General features: G+C 46.9%; 1 protein-coding gene across 4 annotated transcripts in view; it reads right to left on the bottom strand.

The window, feature by feature from the left end:
* Window positions 1–23,504, bottom strand: part of PHF14 (PHD finger protein 14) — a 207,721-nt gene that overhangs the window by 107,751 nt on the left and 76,466 nt on the right. For all 4 annotated transcript variants that reach the window (XR_012715478.1, XR_012715479.1, XM_075271805.1 and 1 more), the window contains 3 exons: window positions 14,428–14,531; window positions 14,073–14,204; window positions 9,445–9,613 (listed from right to left, as the gene is read on the bottom strand). Coding sequence is in view for 2 of the 4 variants with exons in the window: in XM_075271805.1 (XP_075127906.1) it covers window positions 9,445–9,613; window positions 14,073–14,204; window positions 14,428–14,531 (405 nt within the window). In the remaining 2 variants the exon portion in view is untranslated. The remainder of the gene's footprint in view (window positions 1–9,444; window positions 9,614–14,072; window positions 14,205–14,427; window positions 14,532–23,504) is intronic.

Below are 23,504 nucleotides of genomic sequence, written 5' to 3'. Positions count from 1 at the left end.
GAAGGTTTGTGTGTTTGAATGTTTGTTCCTCAATCACGCAAAGACGGTTGAATGGATTTGAATGAAATTTGGCACATAGATAGTTTATAACCTCGATTAACACATCGGCTACTTTTTATCCCGGTAAATGACATGGCTTCACGACTGTTATGAATTTATGTTCACATACTATATTACACTGCTCCTGCAGCAGCTTATCTCAGGTCCCAGGTCTGTTATCTCTCTGTGTAAACACTCAGCTAACCCTCAGTGGATTGTGTACAAGCATTTGTATATTATCTGATCTGTTCCAAGCAGTGCTGACACACTGAATGGGAAAACACCTTTAATCCAAATTGTGAGTTTGCTACTGTTAAACCGGGAAAAAGAAAATCTAATTTGTTGCAAAATTCTAAAACAATGAGAGCTATGAAGAAGCCAGAAGTCACAGAGTTCTCCTCAAGCAGAGCTGATAGGGATTAGAGATGAGCGAGTACTGTTTGGATCAGCTGATCCGAACAGCACGCTCGCATAGAAATGAATGGACGTACCCGGCACGCGGGGGGCTTAAGCGCGCCGGCTACGTCCAAGCGGAAGTACCGGGTGCATCCATTCATTTCTATGGAGCGTGCTGTTCGGATCGGCTGATCCAAACAGTACTTGCTCATCTCTAATGGGGTTCATCGGTGCCAACAACCCGCTCATTATATATGGCGTCCCAGCGAGTTGCTGAGATGCCGGAATAATCACGGGCACAGTGCGAGGAACAAGTTTAATGGCAGGCTAACTTGACAGCTGCCGAAATGCTGAAGCAGGTGGATCATCGACGCCAACAACACGCTCATTATATGGATTCCCAACGAGCTCCTGAGATGCCGGAACAATCACAGGCACGGCGTGAGGAACAAGTTCAGCAGCAGGACAGCTTAAGAGCTGCCGAAACACTGGAGCAGGCGAACCATCAACGGCAGCAATTTGCTGAATATAGACGGATCATCGCCGCCAACAACATGCAGGCGAAGTCACGGGCAGAGACTAGTCTAGAATACAATTTTGTCTCCTATTGGTCTCTGCTATCAGCCATTTTGGACCACAAGGAGGCTACTTGTAATTTCCCGACTCTTCCCTGTCACTTTATTCTAAGCTTTACTGTCACGAGCCGTCTGCCAAATGTGCAGCGGTCCTTTAAAATCCAAAAAACCTGAAAAGGCAAGAAGGATAAAATCTTATTTCCTTCCTAAGAGTCTTGGCATCGCCGGCTCAGCTCCTCTCACTGAATATAAGTCCACTTGAGTAGTGACCCATTTTGAACCAAGAAGAAGAAGAGCGTCGGAAAAAGAAAAAAAAAAACTTTCGTAATGATTTCCAAAGCCGAAAGCTACAAATATCTGATTTTCCCATAATCCCCGTGACCTTTCATGTCTTTGTACAAACGAGCCCTCTTGATCTATAAAGCTCGCCGATAAGTGACCCTCCCTCGTCCTAAATTCATTATAACAGAACCTATTAAAGGTGCTGCGTCCTCTTTACAAGACGCTCTTCAAGGTTTATCTCGGAGCCAAAAGGAACTGAGAGGGTGAAAAAAAAAAGTTAAAGATCAAATCAATGAGGCCGGGAATTGAGTCAACATGCATCAGAAGGTACAATCTGCACTTAAAGACCAGAGCGGGCGGCGGGATGAAAGTTGAACATCGGTAAAGTCAGCGCACCGTGCGCGGCGCCTGGATTATTGGCATTTTCAGAAAGTGTGAAAACAGGACACGGGGGAAAAAAAATAAAAATAAAAAAGGTTAAAAAGCATTTCACGGAGCGCTGGTTATTTAATTCCAATAACGCAATGTAACAACGCCGGCCAAAAGAAACAACAATACAGAACATGGAACAATTAGAAGAGGCTTAAAGGGCATGGCCATAAAAAGTCTAAAATCGCTGGGAAATTTCTCCACTGGACGCGTTAAAAAGTCAATAGAATCTTTTTGTATCTGTTCGGGCGAGGTCAGGACTAGAGATGAGCGAGTAGTGTTCCATCGAATACCTCCCCGCCATAGGTGTTCGTGTAAAGATAGTGGTCCCCAACTTTCTTTCCACCGGGGACCGGTTTCAGCAAGACAATTTTTCTATGGCCCGATGAGGGCGGGAAGGGGTGTGGATATGGGTGTGGTTGGGGGCGGGGTTAAGCATGGGGGTGTAGATTACGGATGATGGACTCTGCAGGTTATGAAGATGGCTACTGATGACGGACCGTTGCAACATGCCCTGCGGCCCGATACTGGTCTGCGGGCTGGCGGTTGGGGACCCCTGGTGTAAGCGGCTGAAAACCAAGGGGTTAAATGCATCGAATATTCAATGCGTTTAACCCCTTGGTGTTCGGCCGCTTACACGAATACCTATGGCGGGGAGAATACTACTCGCTCATCTCTAGTCAGGACCAAAACGGCTTCGTAACGCCCAAATGTTAAAGAATTGAAAGAGGGACAAAAATCTGAATTTAGGTATTTTATGTTAGGTCTCTGACCCCGACCGTATCCCAAAGTAATATAACGCCTCTTTAGTGGCCCCCGACATGATATCAAGCTCCTTGTGATCCCCACACAGTATAATTCCCACCCCTTTAAAGGGATTCTACCATTAAAACCTGGAGAGTTCTCTCGCAGCATTGGGGGCGCCCCCAATGCTGTTTGAGTGCTGAGGCCCGCCCCCAGTGCTGTGAGAGAACTCATTTGCATACCAACGGAAAACAGAATTTTAACCGAATGGCGGGGCGAAGAAGACATCTAAAGGTAGGAGAAGAATAGGCTTTCTTAAGGCTATTCCGAAGTGTCAACCAGAAAAAAAAAGTTTTTAATGGTAGAATCCCTTTAAGGAATTGTCTGGGCTTAATTTTTTTTGATGGCCTATTCTGAGGACACAGGATCGGGAGCAGAAAGCTTTGTCTGCTGCATCACGGCCGGGCACCACCAATGCAACTCACCTCCCATTGACGTCAGTGTAGGCACCCCGCCGCTATACAGCAGATGGAGCTTTCTACTGACCCTGTATGGTGTATTGGAAGCACAGTACAGCTGATCAGTCTGGGGCCTGGGTGTCAACCCCCTACAGATCAGGTATTTATGGCCTATCCTGAGAATAAACCATAAAAACTTAAGCCCGGACACCACCTTACTATGTAGGTAGGAACTTGGGAAGGTACTGAAAAGGAACCCACAAGACAATATACAAAATGCAACAAAGTGCAAATTCGGATCCTTCCACCCTAAATGCCCCCACATTCAGCAGATACTGAAGGAGCCGGAACTTAATAGTCCACATATCCACTACAGTGCGGTCCTGAGTCACTGTAATAATTCTGTTTGTTGCTCTTGGACACAGTCAATAACTGTCGTATTCCCTAACAGATTAGGTAGGATCCTATAAAGCAATGTCTAGAAGAGAGAACACTACTCAGAATGCAAAGACTGGACAAGCAGGGAACGCTGGGAGAATCTAGTTCAGGCTCCTGCAGATTAGTGAGCGCAGCTCTGGAGTATAATACAGGATGTAACTCAGGATCAGTACAGGATAAGTAATGTAATGTATGTACACAGTGACTGTACCAGCAGAATAGTGAGCGCAGCTCTGGAGTATAATACAGGATAAGTAATGTAATGTATGTACACAGTGACTGTACCAGCAGAATAGTGAGCGCAGCTCTGGGGTATAATACAGGATAAGTAATGTAATGTATGTACACAGTGACTGTACCAGCAGAATAGTGAGCGCAGCTCTGGGGTATAATACAGGATAAGTAATGTAATGTATGTACACAGTGACTGCACCAGCAGAATAGTGAGCGGAGCTCTGGAGTATAATACAGGATAAGTAATGTAATGTAATGTACACAGTGACTGTACCAGCAGAATAGTGAGCGCAGCTCTGGAGTATAATACAGGATAAGTAATGTAATGTAATGTACACAGTGACTGTACCAGCAGAATAGTGAGCGCAGCTCTGAAGTATAATACAGGATAAGTAATGTAATGTATGTACACAGTGACTGTACCAGCAGAATAGTGAGCGCAGCTCTGGAGTATAATACAGGATAAGTAATGTAATGTATGTACACAGTGACTGTACCAGCAGAATAGTGAGCGCAGCTCTGAAGTATAATACAGGATAAGTAATGTAATGTAATGTACACAGTGACTGTACCAGCAGAATAGTGAGCGCAGCTCTGAAGTATAATACAGGATAAGTAATGTAATGTATGTACACAGTGACTGCACCAGCAGAATAGTGAGCGCAGCTCTGAAGTATAATACAGGATAAGTAATGTAATGTATGTACACAGTGACTGTACCAGCAGAATAGTGAGCGCAGCTCTGGAGTATAATACAGGATAAGTAATGTAATGTATGTACACAGTGACTGCACCAGCAGAATAGTGAGCGCAGCTCTGAAGTATAATACAGGATAAGTAATGTAATGTATGTACACAGTGACTGTACCAGCAGAATAGTGAGCGCAGCTCTGGAGTATAATACAGGATAAGTAATGTAATGTAATGTACACAGTGACTGCACCAGCAGAATAGTGAGCGCAGCTCTGAAGTATAATACAGGATAAGTAATGTAATGTATGTACACAGTGACTGTACCAGCAGAATAGTGAGCGCAGCTCTGGAGTATAATACAGGATAAGTAATGTATGTACACAGTGTCTGTACCAGCAGAATAGTGAGCGGAGCTCTGGAGTATAATACAGGATAAGTAATGTAATGTAATGTACACAGTGACTGTACCAGCAGAATAGTGAGCACAGCTCTGAAGTATAATACAGGATAAGTAATGTAATGTATGTACACAGTGACTGCACCAGCGGAATAGTGAGCGCAGCTCTGAAGTATAATACAGGATAAGTAATGTAATGTATGTACACAGTGACTGCACCAGCAGAATAATGAGCGCAGCTCTGAAGTATAATACAGGATAAGTAATGTAATGTATGTACACAGTGACTGCACCAGCAGAATAGTGAGCGCAGCTCTGGAGTATAATACAGGATAAGTAATGTAATGTAAAGTACACAGTGACTGTACCAGCAGAATAGTGAGCGCAGCTCTGAAGTATAATACAGGATAAGTAATGTAATGTATGTACACAGTGACTGCACCAGCAGAATAGTGAGCGCAGCTCTGAAGTATAATACAGGATAAGTAATGTAATGTATGTACACAGTGACTGTACCAGCAGAATAGTGAGCGCAGCTCTGGAGTATAATACAGGATAAGTAATGTAATGTAATGTACACAGTGACTGCACCAGCAGAATAGTGAGCGCAGCTCTGAAGTATAATACAGGATAAGTAATGTAATGTATGTACACAGTGACTGTACCAGCAGAATAGTGAGCGCAGCTCTGGAGTATAATACAGGATAAGTAATGTATGTACACAGTGTCTGTACCAGCAGAATAGTGAGCGGAGCTCTGGAGTATAATACAGGATAAGTAATGTAATGTAATGTACACAGTGACTGTACCAGCAGAATAGTGAGCGCAGCTCTGAAGTATAATACAGGATAAGTAATGTAATGTATGTACACAGTGACTGCACCAGCGGAATAGTGAGCGCAGCTCTGAAGTATAATACAGGATAAGTAATGTAATGTATGTACACAGTGACTGCACCAGCAGAATAATGAGCGCAGCTCTGAAGTATAATACAGGATGTAACTCAGGATCAGTACAGGATAAGTAATGTAATGCAGGTATACCGAGTCCACAAGGAGATTAGTGATTCCAGCTCTGGAGTATATTCAGGCTATAAAGTAGGATCAATGGGAGATAATGAATGCATTCGCTCTATTAGTAGAATATCTACTGTACAAACAGGTTCTGGAATATTTTGGCCCATACTAGAGTGTGAGGAGTCGTATTCCCATCCCCGTACAGTACATCTGTTAGTCGGTAATGTTGTCTGTGTGGATACGTAACTCTTATTTTTAATGAGTTTAACAGTGTCTGTTGTTCGAGTTCCCGCACCTGTTTTTTTCCCCTTAGGGTCTTCTGGGAGGTGGAATATCTGAAAACTAACATTGTGCTTGAAACCCTGACAATGTGCGTTTGTAAGCACAAATACAGATAATGAACTCTCTCCTGAATGCCAGGACACGGCACAGACAATATGTTACGAAAAACTAAACAAACTTATGTGGGTCACAATTACAGCAGATCTGCACCCCGTCCCTTTGAGGCTCGCCCTCTGGTGTGTTTGTGCAGGAGTTCCTTAATAATCTCATCTTTCTCACTGGTAGTTTATCTACTTGAAGTTACGATCCCTCGGTCCTCAAGGTAATTGAAATCAGCTTTTAACGTACTGACTTCCTGCAGAGCCTGTGCTACACACAGCAGCCAATCAGAACAAGCAGAGCTGCGGTGTAATAAATGGCTGCTGAAAGAGTCATGTCCCAGGTCATACCGTCCTCTAATCATAAGAGGTCTCTGATGAATCTGTCCCAGTCTACACAGCATTGTCAGCCATATAGGAGCCATAGGGCTACTTGCTGTGTCTATATGTCAACCAGAGTAAGTAAAAGTGGCTAGCTTCTCCTCCCTCAAAAATGAAAGGGAGTGAAGGAAAGCAGCACTGAAAGCCTCGTCTGTTTAGTGGGACAATTCTGCCTTATCTAGGTCTCCAACAGTACAACACGGCTGTCAATTGTTATGTATAACCCTGTCCTCTAATGAGGAGATGGCTGTTGACTCTGACTAAGTCTACACAGACCAGTCAACCAAACAAACTTTCATGGGGATCTTTGCTCTGTCTCCTTGTGAACTAAAGCAAGTGCTAACTTCCTTCTCTATGAAATCCAAATGAATCACTATGTCAACGATGAAAAAACTAGAACGGTCATGTCAGCCTCTAATGAGAAGATTAATTTTCTGACCCATTCTACACAGCAAAGTCTATCACATAGGCAATCAAGGAAATCTCCACTCTGTATTCTGGTGAACCAGAGAAACCCCTACATTAGCTTTCAAAGTTCTTCCTTGTGGTGAATCATTATGTGAATAAAAGAAAAAGTAGCTGCCTTCTTTTTAATTATCCTCCTCCACATAACCAGGAGTGATAGGGGGGCCGTATACAAACCTTACCTGTTTATATAGTGATACAGTTTTGCTTTATTTAGGCTTCCAACGATTCAACAGAGCTGTTAGGCTCACCATTTGGTCCTCTAATCATGAGATGACTCTGCTGGCTCTGTTTAGGTCAACACAGAACAGTCAACCATGTACTCCAGATAACCAGGAGTTTCATGATAGGTGTCTACAAAGCATTATCTGTTTGTTTATTGCTACTGTTCTCTTAGAACAGCAATATAACAGAGCTGTTATGTGTTATTTAATACCCTGTCCTCTAATGATGAGATGACTCCACTGATTCTGTTCAGGTCTACACCAAACAGTCAACCATTTAATTACTCATGGGACTCCTTGTTCTGTCCCATTTTCAACCAGAACACGGAGTCCCTTCCCTCTTTAAGTTCTTCCTAGCAGTGACTCACTAGTGGGAATGAATGACAAAGTATATAGCTTCTCCAGCCCCATACAACCAGGAGTGGCAGGGGAGCTGTATACAAAGCCTTATCTATTTTTTTTCCTGTTCTGTCTTATTTAGGCCTCCAACAACGGATCAAGCTGTCACTTGTTTCTAAATACCTTGCTTTCTGATGGCGAGATAACTCTGCAGACTCTGTTCAGGTCTGCACAGAGCAGTCAACCATATAAGCCACTGTGGGGCTCTTTTGCAGGCAGCAATGCTATCTCAATGACAGAAAAAGCAACTAGCTTCTGGCGACCTGTGGACATAACTGCAAGGAAGGAACAACTAGGAATTGTGGACTGGTCCCACATCCTTATTAGACTCTAATACCAACTTCCCCTTTAAGAGCTCCAAATTCATCTATTCCCGAAAAAAACATCCCCTGTCACGACAACTAAGCCCTCTCCACAGGAGCAGCAGATGTGATCAATCTGCGCGCTACAGCTGGTCATACTCCTTAGTAATATGGATTTCCCGATAAAGGCGAAGCCTATTCATTTCACTTAAAATTGAAATTAGGTGTAATTAATTTGCTATATGTACGGCAATGTTGCGGTCTAGCGATTCCGTTTTATTGTTATTGATTTTACACCCGAAACACAGCAAAAAACCATTTCATCTGGCTCTATAAACATATAAAATAGAATAATGAATTCACTATGGGATAAAGCACCAGTCAGCAAAATACAGAGAATCTTCACTTAAAGGGACGGTAACACCAAGAGAGAAGCAGGTAGCATACGGGAATTACTTAGATCGGGGCTACATGTTGACTTGACCATCGCGCAACCAAAGCTAGTTGGCTCGCCCGGTAACTCCATCAACAATGTCGGAGAATGGATTTGCATTGCGACCCTGAGATTGCAGCGACTGCACCACAATGCAAATCTATTCACTAATATTAGTGAAGAAGTCGCAGGGTGACCCAAAGTCACCGTGTAGCCCCAGACCGCAGAGCTAAAAAGGGCCTTGCACCTTTTTGCACCTTTCAATAGGATTTGATCCAATGATTCTGGTACATTTGGAATTTTTTCTCTAGTCCCCGCCATTCCTGAGCAATTGAAGCTGTTCATGTTGGAACCCAAAAGAATAGTAGGCTTTCAACTGTCAAGCGGGCGGTCTCAAACTTCTCAGGCTCAGGACCGCCCACCTGACAATAAAGAACCTAATTAGTATAATTGGCACTGAAACTAACAACTCTGATTGCTCAGGAACGGTGGGGGCTAGAGAAAAAATTTCAACTGTGCCAGAAACGGTGGAACGGCAACTATTAAATGATGTAGATTTGGTGGAGGTGATGAAAGGCTGACTTTAAGGCAGAGGCCTTTGCGAACCACCACCCCCTTCCCAATGACCTAAAGTCAAGAACTAGGAGATAGGTAGGCTTTCGTTTGGATAGTTCTACTTTAGGGAAGGCGTGTGACCAACGGAAGTTACATACAAAGTATTGACAGATAAAGGGGAGGACAGAAAAGATTCCGTATAAACTACTATGCAGGTGGGTGACCAAAGGTCGTTCACCAGAGTCTTCAAAATGGCTGCAGCTTCTTAAAACGTCTATTCTATGCAGAGTAAGGCCCTGTTCACATGAGGCACGGGATGGCGTATTTTGGTCCTGATTTTGACGTGGGAAGCCTCTCACGGAAAAAAGGAAGCTAGCGGTCTACGTAGACCTCTATTGTGAGGGGGCGAATCAGTGCCAAAATCCGCCCCCTCTTGCCCCGTGTGAACGAGCCCTATAGAGAACAGGAGAAAATGGATGGAATTATGGAATAGTAACACCAAAAATGGCAACTGCAGAATTAAAGGGCCCCATAAACCCAAAAGTCTCAGTCCCCCTGTCAGACAACCACTTATAGGTCAATCAGACGAGCGGTCGTTACTTACTGTGCTCCTTAAAGGGGTTTTCTTGGTGTCTTGCGGGACGTCCTGCGATACAAACTTCACTGGTTCTTTTATTTGCCTTCTCGATCTCTTAGTCCCATTTGGTAAAGTTTCCATAGCAAAATCGGCTTCGATGTCGCTGCTCCCGGCCTGGTCACACTCCGAGCACTGCCTAGAGGGGCACAGAGCAATGGAAGTCAGGATTGTTTTTTTTTTTACAACTGATTTCCGACCAATCGTTGACTATCTACGGCCCAGACGGTCAACGATTAACTCTGCACAACCTTGCAGAGTTAAGTAGCTGCGGGAGAAGCATGGAGACAACCGGACATCCAATAGAGAACACAGGGGCGGTTTTGTTACCATCCCAACTTTCCCGATCTGCGTATACACAGTATGTACAGCTATGGAAGACTCTGGGATGTGGTTTCCTCCTAACCGGGCAGACAGGTGATCTACTGGATCCAGTGATCAGTGTATACCAGGAAATCATCCAAAAAAAAAAAAAAAATCTAATAAAAAAAATTTGGTTGCGCCTTCCAAAGGTCTGTACACAAGAGTAAAAACCAGAACTAATCATACTAGATTACTAGCTTCAGGATCCGGTAACGATAACTAAAAAAGGCCAGGGATATTTTTAGACGTCGGCCGGTAGATTTTATGCATTGCCACTTAGTAAAAAGTAGGAAGAAAAGTAAAGTGGGCGGGGGTGACATTTCATCAAAAATTTTTGGTCGTGCGGTAATGCTCTTAGACAACACAAGAATATCCGGCCATATCGGAATATCAGAGTCCCCTCATGGCTCCAGAATATGACAAAAAATACCAAGCGTGCTCAAGACTGGAGAAGCCAAATTATACTTTTTGGCTGTATTTGTAACCATTTTGATCTGGAGTCCCGAGTCTACTAAAGTAAATACATAAAATGTTGGGGTCTGATCAAGAAGAGACAAAAAAATGGAAGAAGAGAGGAACTGAAAGGGTGGAAGAGACTAGAGAAAGACTAAAAGCGAAAGACGGGCAGAGAGCGAGGCGAAAGAGAGGCAGAGAGCGAGGCGAAAGAGGGGCAGAGAGCAAGGCGAAAGACCGGCAGAAAGCGAAGCGAAAGACCGGCAGAGAGCGAGGCGAAAGACCGGCAGAGAGCGAGCGAAAGACCGGCAGAGAACGAGGCAAAAGAGAGGCAGAGAGCGAGGCAAAAGATAGGCAGAGAGCGAGGCAAAAAACGGGCAGAGAGCGAGGGAAAGACGGGCAGAGAACGAGGCAAAAGAGAGGCAGAGAGCGAGGCAAAAGATAGGCAGAGAGCGAGGCAAAAGATAGGCAGAGAGCGAGGCAAAAAACGGGCAGAGAGCGAGGGAAAGACGGGCAGAGAACAAGGCAAAAGACGGGCAGAGAGCGAGCGAAAGACCGGCAGAGAACGAGGCAAAAGAGAGGCAGAGAGCGAGGCAAAAGATAGGCAGAGAGCGAGGCAAAAAACGGGCAGAGAGCGAGGGAAAGACGGGCAGAGAACAAGGCAAAAGACGGGCAGAGAGCGAGCGAAAGACGGGCAGAGAGCGAGGTGTAAGACCGGCAGAGAGCGAGGTGAAAGACCGGCAGAGAGCGAGGTGAAAGACCGGCAGAGAGCGAGGTGAAAGACCGGCAGAGAGCGAGGTGAAAGACCGGCAGAGAGCGAGGTGAAAGACTGGCAGAGAGCGAGTGAAAGACTAGCAGAGAGCGAGGCGAAAGACTGACAGAGAGCGGGCGAAAGACTGACAGAGAGCGAGCGAAAGACGGACAGAGAGCAAGGCGAAAGATGGGCAAAGAGCGAGGCAAAAGACGGGCAGAGAGCGAGCGAAAGACGGGCAGAGAGCGAGGCGAAAGACGGGCAGAGAGCGAGGTGAAAGACCGGCAGAGAGCAAGCGAAAGACCGGCAGAGAGCGAGGCGAAAGACTAAAACAGAGACTAAACACAAGAGAATACATGAAACACAAAGACAGAGAGTGAAAAAGAAAAAGAGTGTGACAAAGTAAAAAAAAAAAAAAAAAAAAAGAGACAGAGACAAAAAGAATGAAAAACTGAAAGTAAGAAAGACTGAATGTAAGAGACTGAAAGAGACCCAAAGTGACAGAGACATAAAGTGACAGACACAACGATAACGTGAGACAGCGCCTGAGAGTGTAAGAGAGACAGACATTGCAGCAGTAGTCGTGCAGTTCTCGCTGCTCTGACACTAAGCCCTGCGGGCGCTGTAATGGCGGCCATTAGTCGTAGACATCCTGCACGTTATCTATAGAAGGCCAAAATTACCCAGAAATAAATAACAAAAATTTAAGGGGATTTTTTATTTTATTTTTTTGAGGTATTTTCTGTTGTCACGGCCTAGCCTGGCTTAGTATAATGAAGAGACGCAATGTGCGCGGCTCAGCCTCACCAAAACCCTACTCCGTCCCAGAACATTTGGACTAATTAAAAGCAAAGAGAATAAAATTAACCAAGCGCAACAACCAAGATGAAAAGAGCTTGTGCTTATAACCCAGGGCAAAGGCAGGTTGTAAGCAGAAAATAAAAGGATGTGACCTACTCTACCTGGCCCCCAACCGCCACGCTGCCTTTTTATCCTCTCCACAGATGACACTTAATGCTCCTTACAATTTACTTAAAAGGCAGAACAAAAAGCAAGAAAAAGAGAAGAAAAAAAATTACAGATTTACCACCCCACAATTTTGGAGACAGAGTAGCTGGTCCAAAATGACACAAATGGATCATCCCCCCTGTTGCTTGGTCGGCCCTTATTAAAGCGACACTCCGGTGACTTATTTTTATTTTCTTATGTATCTTACCTGTTACTATACAGTGTGTGTAAAAAAAAAAAAAAAAAAAAAAAGTATAATATATATATATATATATATATATATATATATATATATATATATATATGTACACTCACACACAATAAAGTGCACATTATTTCATTATCATATTCACAGATTGGTTCCCTCAGCAGGCAGAGATGGCGCTGACTGTAGCTGCCATTGTGATGTTGATCAGACACAGAATCTAAAAACCATGACTGTTCTCTCCAAAAGTTACAATCTCAGAACCTGTATAATGAAACGACATGGGACTGTTGCACAGAGACTATCCACAAAGAGGACACAACTCCTATCACAGTCACGGCTGATGAAGGGGACTGAATGTAGGAGCTAACATCCACCAGCGGACCAGGATGGTACTGTCTGTAGCTGCTCATATGATGCTGTGCTGATAGGCAGCAGAGCACATAGAAAGGGGACTATCAAAACCTAGATGCGGCCTACTCACAAGCAGAGAGGATGGTGAATTGCAGAGAAATTAAATGAGGGTGGGGGGAGGAGTCTGACAATCAGCCCCTCCCCTCCCCTATTCCTCCATGTAGCACAGGCTTGAGTTCACTGTGTGGGCGACACAGTGGCTCAGTGGTTAGCACAGCTAAAGTGGGCATGTTGGTGATCCAACTAACTGTCTATGCCCTCCTCGGGTTTTTTTGGGTTTCCTTCCACATTAGAAAAACAACAAAAAAATAAAAACACTATTTATAGGTTAATTTAGTACTTAGATTATAATCCTCAGTGGCGACGGTGACCAATGTGGGTGGTGACAACCTCTGTACTGCTCAGTGAGATATCAAATCACGTGTCCATACAAATCTATGGAGAGGACAAAGGGAGACCGAGCCAAATGAAAAAGAAGCAAACACCAAGGCAATCTGCTGCAGCTAATAGTGAGTTTTCTAGCTCCCCAATACTGTTCAGCAGAGCTATATTATGTCCTCCATGCTGCTCCTGAGAGAGATCTGCGTATTCAGAATCTCCCGCTTTCTCCATGTTTTGTCTAAGGGAGACATCACAGCAGCTAGTCTCCACCACCAGCTCAGAGTGACCTGAGACGTACAGACAGTCTGCAGAAGGGAAAACTGGGTAGATATAAGTCTACTCCTCATATTTACACACACCACAACCTCTCGGCATCATAGCAGCTAGTCTCTACCACCAGATCAGGGAAAACTGACAATTACAGATAAAATCTGCAGAGGGGAAAACTGTTACAAGAGGATACAAATTATATATTAAACTAACATTACTCCTCCAAGTACACACGACAGTCTATCCTAACATCCTGCAGCTAGTCACTATCACCAGCTCAGGGAGAACTGAGAATTACATATAGTCTCAGCAGAGGGGAAAACTGCTACAAGTGGATACAAGAGATATATTGGGCAGGAATAGTGTTACTCCTCATGTACACACACAGCAGTCTATTCTGACAACATAGTACATAGCAGATTGCACCAGCTCAGGGAGAACTGAGAATTACTGATAGTCTCTAGAGGGGAAAACTGCTACAAGTGAGAAATTGGGCAGAAATAGTTTAAGGTTCACATCTGTGCCACTATCTCGGCTGTTCTGGTCTGTTGCAGGACCAGAAGAATGGCTAACATGGTCTTGGACTCCACTGACTATCCTGGGGTGTGTCGGGCTCCTGTTACTTTTTGCCCAGATATCGCCGGACAAATACATTGGGCTTGTAGAACGTAATCTCGAGGATTTCTATGGCACTCTGGCTATCAGGCCATGTTTGGAGCCCCTGGTGCAGATATTCGGGGCAGACGCACTCACCAGTAGCTGTTCTTGGTTTTCTTCGGCATCCTTGTGAGTGGGGGGTCCAGGCACCCCAGGTGATAGTGTAGCTTGCAGGTATCACACAGCAGAAGCAGATGCTGGTCGTGGTTCTTCTTACATATTCCACAACTTTAAGAAAAAAAAAAAACAGAACAACACAGAATGAGCCGAGAAACGCGTCAATCACAGACGTCTGCCCTGCGGCCATGGAAAAAAATTATCACAACGCCGGGCTAGCAGAGAGCGCCGCCGCCACAAACACGGATCCTGCTGCTCCCACTTAAAACATTAACAACCTTTTCCAGGGGGAAATGAAATTGCAAATGCTAATGAAAATATGGCTGACAATTACCTGTAGAGGACCGCCGGCAACGGTAACGTCTTCTGCGCCCCCCCTTCTCTCTTACTGGGTTTTCTTTCTTTCGGCGCCCGCAGGATGGCCGGGAGATTCAGTTTCTGATGGAAGGAAATAAATGGTGAGACTGTAAGAGGTATACACCCGACCCCCCCGACCTAAAAATGTCATCAATGAAAGGGTTAAGTCATGAGGTTGGACCACGGTTAGAGGTTACATTAACTATAACATATTTCTTATAGCCCCCCCTGCTGTTATGTACTTGCTATGGCACCCCCTGGTGTTATAAACTTGTAATGGTGCCCCCTCCCCCTTGCAGTTACATAGTTATATAACAGAAGAGGGTGCTATAATTGGTACGGTGACCCCTGTTGTTACCTACTTGTTATGGAACTGCCTACTGTTATTTACGTGTTACGACGCCCCCTTCTGTTATAGACTTGTTATGGCGCCCCCTGCTATTATATACTTCTTATGGTGTCCCCCATTATATACTGTGTTATAGTGCCCCCTTGTTGTTACATAGTTATAGCACCCCCTGCTGTTATATACTTGTCATGACACCCCATGTTACATGTTTGTGCTGGTACCCCTTAACCGTGTTGGTACCCCTATATACTTGTTATGGTGCCCCCTTCAGATACATCATAGTCATGGTAACCCCTGCAGTTACATACTAGTGATAGCACCCCCTTCTGTTATATACCTGTAATGGTGCCCACTTGTTACAATACCTTCACTGGCGCCCCCCGCTGTTACATACTAGTGATGGCACCCCCTGCTGTTATATACCTGTAATGGTGCCCACTTCCTACACTACCTTCACTGGCGCCCCCCTTAAACCCTTTAAAGAGACCCTCCGCTTCTCAACAAGAATATATCAATAAATACTCTTATTATCCGCACCAGTCTATATAGCTAAGCTGTCAAGTGACCTCCAGAAACCAGGGGGCGCCAATGAGTCTGCTCTAGTGGCCAGTGTGAAAACAGTAATAGTCCATGGCTTTATAATTTTATACAACCCCTATAAAGTGACCCTCTGCTTCTCAATCATAATTTCATAATAAACACACTATTATATTGTCCAAGTCTATACGGTTAAGCTGTCACGTGAGCTGCAGAAAATAGGAAGCGTCTGTGAACAAGATCTAGAGGCCAATGGGAAAACTGCAAAAAAAAAAAACAACCCCAAAAACCTTTATTTATTAAAACCAGATTGTGACATCTATCACATTTTTCTTATGCATTTTTATTCTCTGATTGCAGATTTCTTTACATTCTATTTTTATGTAATTTTATGGGGTCGGCCATTTTGAGTGAGCTTCTCCTCTTCTCTGTTAAGCTGGGATCACACTAGGGTCACACTTGATGCCGTGACGGAATGGTGATGGTGTTGCATCGGCATCCCATCGCGGCTAGCTACGCGGAGGATTAAGCGCCAAAATCCGCCCCCTCTTCCTCCGAGCCCTGACTCTCTGGATGCTGTGATCAATAGCAATATGTATTACCATATATTGATCACGGGGGATCTGAGACACAGGTTCAAGTCCCCTTGTGGGACATGGAAAAATATTTTAAAATAAATAAATATTAAGAATAAAAAACAATAAGATTTTTTTTAAAAAACCACAAACATATAAAAAAATAAATACGCCAGTAGAGATGAGCGAACACTAAAATGTTCGAGGTTCGAAATTCGATTCGAACAGCCGCTCAATGTTCGTGTGTTCGAATGGGTTTCGAACCCCATTATAGTCTATGGGGAACAGATACTCGTTAAGGGGGAAACCCAAATCCGTGTCTGGAGGGTCACCAAGTCCACTATGACACCCCAGGAAATGATGCCAACACCTCTGGAATGACACTGGGACAGCAGGGGAAGCATGTCTGGGGGCATCTAACACACCAAAGACCCTCTATTACCCCAACATCACAGCCTAACAACTACACACTTTACACACTCAATACCACCTCTCTGACAGTAGGAAAACACCTTGAAACATGTGTATTTGGCACTTGCAGTGAGGAGAGCTTGTCACCAGCAGTGAATTTGGCCCTTGTAGTAAGTTGAGGTTGGCACCAACATTTGTTTTGAAAATCAGGGTGGATTGAGCCTCTAACCAGCAGAGTTTGGGCAAATTCATGGTGGAGGGAGCCTCTAAAAACCCCAGTTTGGACCAATTCATGGTGGAGGGAGCCTCTAACCAGCCCAGTTTGGGCAAATTCATGGTGGAGGGAGCCTCTAAAAAACCCAGTTTGGACCAATTCATGGTGGAGGGAGCCTCTAACCAGCCCAGTTTGGGCAAATTCATGGTGGAGGGAGCCTCTAACCAGCCCAGTTTGGACCAATTAATGGTGGAGGGAGCCTCTAACCAGCCCAGTTTGGACCAATTAATGGTGGAGGGAGCCTCTAACCACCCCAGTTTGGACCAATTCATGGTGGAGGGAGCCTCTAAACAGCCCAGTTTGGGCAAATTCATGGTGGAGGGAGCCTCTAAAAAACCCAGTTTGGACCAATTCATGGTGGAGGGAGCCTCTAACCAGCCCAGTTTGGACCAATTAATGGTGGAGGGAGCCTCTAACCAGCCCAGTGTGGGCAAATTCATGGTGGAGGGAGCCTCTAAAAAACCCAGTTTGGACCAATTCATGGTGGAGGGAGCCTCTAAACAGCCCAGTTTGGGCAAATTCATGGTGGAGGGAGCCTCTAACCAGCCCAGTTTGGACCAATTCATGGTGGAGGGAGCCTCTAACCAGCCCAGTTTGGGCAAATTCATGGTGGAGGGAGACTCTAAACAGCCCAGTTTGGACCAATTCATGGTGGAGGGAGCCTCTAAAAAACCCAGTTTGGACCAATTCATGGTGGAGGGAGCCTCTAAACAGCCCAGTTTGGGCAAATTCATGGTGGAGGGAGCCTCTAACCAGCCCAGTTTGGACCAATTAATGGTGGAGGGAGCCGCTAAACAGCCCAGTTTGGACCAATTCATGGTGGAGGGAGCCTCTAAAAACCCCAGTTTGGACCAATTCATGGTGGAGGGAGCCTCTAACCAGCCCAGTTTGGGCAAATTCATGGTGGAGGGAGCCTCTAAACAGCCCAGTTTGGGCAAATTCATGGTGGAGGGAGCCTCTAACCAGCCCAGTTTGGACCAATTAATGGTGGAGGGAGCCGCTAAACAGCCCAGTTTGGACCAATTCATGGTGGAGGGAGCCTCTAAAAACCCCAGTTTGGACCAATTCATGGTGGAGGGAGCCTCTAAAAAACCCAGTTTGGACCAATTCATGGTGGAGGGAGCCTCTAACCAGCCCAGTTTGGACCAATTAATGGTGGAGGGAGCCTCTAAACAGCCAAGTTTGGACCAATTCATGGTGGAGGGAGCCTCTAAAAACCCCAGTTTGGACCAATTCATGGTGGAGGGAGCCTCTAACCAGCCCAGTTTGGGCAAATTCATGGTGGAGGGAGCCTCTAAACAGCCCAGTTTGGGCAAATTCATGGTGGAGGGAGCCTCTAACCAGCCCAGTTTGGACCAATTAATGGTGGAGGGAGCCGCTAAACAGCCCAGTTTGGACCAATTCATGGTGGAGGGAGCCTCTAAAAACCCCAGTTTGGACCAATTCATGGTGGAGGGAGCCTCTAAAAAACCCAGTTTGGACCAATTCATGGTGGAGGGAGCCTCTAACCAGCCCAGTTTGGGCAAATTCATGGTGGAGGGAGCCTCTAAAAAACCCAGTTTGGACCAATTCATGGTGGAGGGAGCCTCTAACCAGCCCAGTTTGGGCAAATTCATGGTGGAGGGAGCCTCTAAAAAACCCAGTTTGGACCAATTCATGGTGGAGGGAGCCTCTAACCAGCCCAGTTTGGGCAAATTCATGGTGGAGGGAGCCTCTAAACAGCCCAGTTTGGGCCAATTCATGGTGGAGGGAGCCTCTAAACAGCCCAGTTTGGGCAAATTCATGGTGGAGGGAGCCTCTAACCAGCCCAGTTTGGACCAATTAATGGTGGAGGGAGCCTCTAACCAGCCCAGTGTGGGCAAATTCATGGTGGAGGGAGCCTCTAAAAAACCCAGTTTGGACCAATTCATGGTGGAGGGAGCCTCTAAACAGCCCAGTTTGGGCAAATTCATGGTGGAGGGAGCCTCTAACCAGCCCAGTTTGGACCAATTCATGGTGGAGGGAGCCTCTAACCAGCCCAGTTTGGGCAAATTCATGGTGGAGGGAGACTCTAAACAGCCCAGTTTGGACCAATTCATGGTGGAGGGAGCCTCTAAAAAACCCAGTTTGGACCAATTCATGGTGGAGGGAGCCTCTAAACAGCCCAGTTTGGGCAAATTCATGGTGGAGGGAGCCTCTAACCAGCCCAGTTTGGACCAATTAATGGTGGAGGGAGCCGCTAAACAGCCCAGTTTGGACCAATTCATGGTGGAGGGAGCCTCTAACCAGCCCAGTTTGGGCAAATTCATGGTGGAGGGAGCCTCTAAACAGCCCAGTTTGGGCAAATTCATGGTGGAGGGAGCCTCTAACCAGCCCAGTTTGGGCAAATTCATGGTGGAGGGAGCCTCTAAACAGCCCAGTTTGGGCAAATTCATGGTGGAGGGAGCCTCTAAAAACCCCAGTTTGGACCAATTAATGGTGGAGGGAGCCGCTAAACAGCCCAGTTTGGACCAATTCATGGTGGAGGGAGCCTCTAAAAACCCCAGTTTGGACCAATTCATGGTGGAGGGAGCCTCTAAACAGCCCAGTTTGGACCAATTCATGGTGGAGGGAGCCTCTAACCAGCCCAGTTTGGACCAATTAATGGTGGAGGGAGCCTCTAACCAGCAGAGTTGGTGGAAATCAGGGTGGAGGGAGCCTCTAACCAGCAGAGTTGGGGGAAATCAGGGTGGAGGGAGCCTAGTATTAGCAGAATTGTGCAACGCTTATGGTGGATGAGTATGAGGATGCGGAGGAATTGGAGAGGTTGAGTACAGACATGGAGTTTCATGTTGGGGTGCTTTACACAGGTGGGCACAAAAATGACGGCTCTACCCAGTGGTGGTTCATTTTTATCAAAGTGAGCCGGTCGGCACTCTCAGCTGACAGACGGGTGCGCTTGTCAGTGATGATGCCACCGGCTGCACTGAACACCCTCTCAGATAGGACGCTGGCGGCAGGACAGGACAGCACCTCCAAGGCATATAGGGCAAGTTCAAGCCACAGGTCCAACTTCGACACCCAATACGTGTAGGGCGCAGAGGGGTCGGAGAGGACAGGGCTGTGGTCGGAAAGGTATTCCCGCAACATGTGCCTATACTTCTCACGCCTGGTGACACTAGGACCCTCCGTGGCGGCACTTTGGCGAGGGGGTGCCATCAAGGTGTCCCAGACCTTAGACAGTGTGCCCCTCGTTTGTGTGGACCAGTGAGAACTTGGTTGCCTACTGGAGGAACTGCCCTCCCTGCCGCCAACGTCACATGCTGGAAACATCTCCATCATATTCTGCACCAATTGCCTGTGGCAAGCATTGATGCGATTGGCCCTCCCCTCTACTGGAATAAAAGACGAGATGTTTTTATACCGGGGGTCAAGGATAGCAAAGATCCAGTACTGGTTGTCCTCCATGATTTTGACAATACGCTTGTCGGTTGTAAAGCACCCCAACATGAACTCAGCCATGTCTGCCACAGTGTTAGTTGGCATGACTCCTCTGGCCCCACCGGAAAGTTCAATCTCCATTTCCTCCTCATCCTCCATGTCTACCCATCCGCGCTGCAACAATGGGACGATTCGAAGTTGCCCGGAAGCCTCCTGTATCACCATCACATCATCGGACAACTCTTCTTCCTCCTCCTCCTCCTCCATTAAACGCGATGAAGCGGACAGATGTGTGGACCTACTCTCCAGCTGTGACGGATCGGATGCTATCCCTAACTCCTCTGTGTGATCTGAGTTATCCCTGATGTCAATCAGGGATTCTCTCAGAACACACAAGAGCGGGATTGTAAGGCTCACCATCGCATCCTCAGAGCTCACCCTCCTTGTGGACTCCTCAAAGACCCGTAGGATGTCACAAAGGTCTCTCATCCATGGCCACTCATGGATGTGAAACTGAGGCAGCTGACTTTGTGGCACCCTAGGGTTTTGTAGCTGGTATTCCATCAAAGGTCTCTGCTGCTCAACCACTCTATTCAACATCTGAAACGTTGAGTTCCAGCGTGTGGGGACGTCGCACAAAAGCCGGTGTTGTGGCACATGCAGGCGTTGCTGGAGAGATTTTAAGCTAGCAGCGGCTACTGTCGACTTGCGAAAGTGGGCGCACATGCGCCGCACTTTCACCAGTAGCTCTGGAACATTGGGGTAGCTCTTTAGGAAACGTTGCACCACTAGGTTGAAGACGTGGGCCAGGCATGGAACATGTTGGAGTCCGGCAAGCTCCAGAGCTGCTACCAGGTTCCGGCCGTTATCACAAACGACCATGCCTGGGCCCAGGTGCAGCGGCTCAAACCATATTGCCGTCTCATCGAGGAGGGCATCCCTCACCTCGGAGGCAGTGTGCTGTCTGTCCCCCAAGCTGATCAGCTTCAGCACAGCCTGCTGACGTCTACCAACGCCAGTGCTGCAACGTTTCCAACTCGTAGCTGGGGTCAATCTAACAGCGGAGGAGGAGGCGGTGGCGGAGGAGGAGGAGGCGGTGGCGGAGGAGGAGGCGGTAGAGGAGGAGGAGGGGGGGGGGGTGTTCTTCTCGTGTCCCTGCCAGGAATGTTAGGCGGGGAGACGAGGTACACCGGGCCAGTTTGGGAAGCAGTCCCAGCCTCAACTACATTCACCCAGTGTGCCGTCAGTGAAATGTAGCGTCCCTGTCCGCATGCACTTGTCCACGCGTCGGTGGTCAAGTGGACCTTTGTGCAAAGCGCGGAACTAAGGGCCCGCCTGATGTTGAGTGACACGTGCTGGTGCAAGGCGGGGACGGCACACCGGGAGAAGTAGTGACGGCTAGGGACGGCATAGCGAGGTGCCGCAGTTGCCATCAGGTCCAGGAAGGCGGGAGTTTCAACAAGCCGGAACGCCAACATCTCCTGGGCCAGCAGTTTAGCGATGTTGGCGTTCAAGGCTTGCGCGTGTGGGTGGTTAGCAGTGTATTTCTGCCGCCGCTCCAATGTCTGAGAGATGGTGGGTTGTTGTAAAGAAACGCCTGATGGTGCCTTTGATGGTGCAGGAGAAGGAGATAAGACAGGACCAGGGGAGGATGAGGTAGAAGTCAACAAAGTGGCGGAGGCAGATGAAGTGGTGTCCTGGCTCGTCCTCTGGAGTGCATCGCCAGCACAGTCAGCAGTGGCAGTGGCAGAGGCAGTGGCAGAGGCAGTGGCAGTGGCGTGAACGGCAGGCGGCCTTTGTCCTGCCGTTGCTGCCTGCCACTGATTCCAGTGCTTGGATTCCAAATGACGGCGCATTGAAGTGGTGGACAGGTTGCTCTTCTCAGAGCCCCTAATCAATTTCGAGAGGCAAATTGTGCAGACAACACTATATCTGTCCTCGGCGCATTCCTTGAAAAAACTCCACACCTTCGAGAAACGTGCCCTCGAGGTGGGAGTTTTTCGGGGCTGGGTACGAACTGGAACATCTTGGGAGATTCCGGGTGTGGCCTGGCTTCGCCTAAGCTGCTGACCTCTGCCTCTGCCTCTAGCTACCCTTTTTGGTGCTGCACCTGCCTCAACATCCACACTACTTTCCCCGCTTGACATCCCCCCTGTCCAGGTCGGGTCAGTGTCCTCATCATCCACCACTTCCTCTTCCAACTCCTGTCTCATCTCCTCCTCCCGCACAATGCGCCGGTCAACTGGATGCCCTGACGGCAACTGCGTCACATCATCGTCGATGAGGGTGGGTTGCTGGTCATCCACCACCAAATCGAACGGAGATGGAGGAGACTCTAGTGTTTGAGCATCTGGACACAGATGCTCCTCTGTTAGGTTCGTGGAATCGTGACGTGGAGAGGCAGGTTGAGGGACAATGAAAGGAGCGGAGAACAGCTCTGGGGAGCAGGGACAGTTTGGGTTATTGTTCTGTAAAGCTTCGGAATTTTGGGAGGAAGGAAGACAAGACTGTTGGGTAATAGGAGGAGAGGAGGCAGAGTCTGACTGGCTGCTGGACAATGTGCTGTAAGCGTTCTCTGACAGCCATTGCAAGACCTGTTCCTGGTTCTCGGGCCTACTAAGGTTTGTACCCTGCAGTTTAGTTAATGTGGCAAGCAACCCTGGCACTGTGGAGTGGCGCAATGCTTGCTGCCCCACAGGAGTAGGCACGGGACGCCCTGTGGCTTCACTGCTACCTTGCTCCCCAGAACCATTCCCTCGACCTCGCCCACGGCCTCGTCCACGTCCCTTTCCGGGAGCCTTGCGCATTTTGAATTCCTAGTTAGAAATTGGCACTGTATACCAGTAGTAAAAATTGTGGGTGCACGTAACCCCAATATATTCTTTGAATTACCAGTCAGAAACTGGCACTATATGGCAGTAGCAAGAAATGAGGGTATTTGTATTCCCAATATATTCTTTGAATTCCCAGTCAGACAATGGCACTGTATACCAGTAGTAAAAATTGTGTGTGCACGTAACCCCAATATATTCTTTGAATTACCAGTCAGAAACTGGCACTATATGGCAGTAGCAAGAAATGAGGGTATTTGTATTCCCAATATATTCTTTGAATTCCCAGTCAGACAATGGCACTGTATACCAGTAGTAAAAATTGTGGGTGCACGTAACCCCAATATATTCTTTGAATTCCCAGTCAGACACTGGCACTATATGGCAGTAGCAAGAAATGAGGGTATTTGTATTCCCAATATATTCTTTGAATTCCCAGTCAGACAATGGCACTGTATACCAGTAGTAAAAATTGTGGGTGTATATAGCCCCAATTCTATTGCTAGGGGACTTGCAGGGTATTTCTGGGGTGAAGGTGGGGGGGGCACACCGTTGGAACGGGTATCGGGGTATATATCGGGTATACGGGAATACACTGACAGTGTATTCCATTCAGGATCCTGGGAAAGCTGGGTTGCGGCGATTGAGCCCGTCAGTGCCACGTTACACTGACAAGCT

This window comes from Leptodactylus fuscus, chromosome 4, assembly GCF_031893055.1.
Source record: "Leptodactylus fuscus isolate aLepFus1 chromosome 4, aLepFus1.hap2, whole genome shotgun sequence".
NCBI lineage: Eukaryota > Metazoa > Chordata > Amphibia > Anura > Leptodactylidae > Leptodactylus > Leptodactylus fuscus.
The sequence above is the reverse complement of the archived record's forward strand: the minus strand, read 5'-3'. Positions and strand labels throughout refer to the sequence as shown.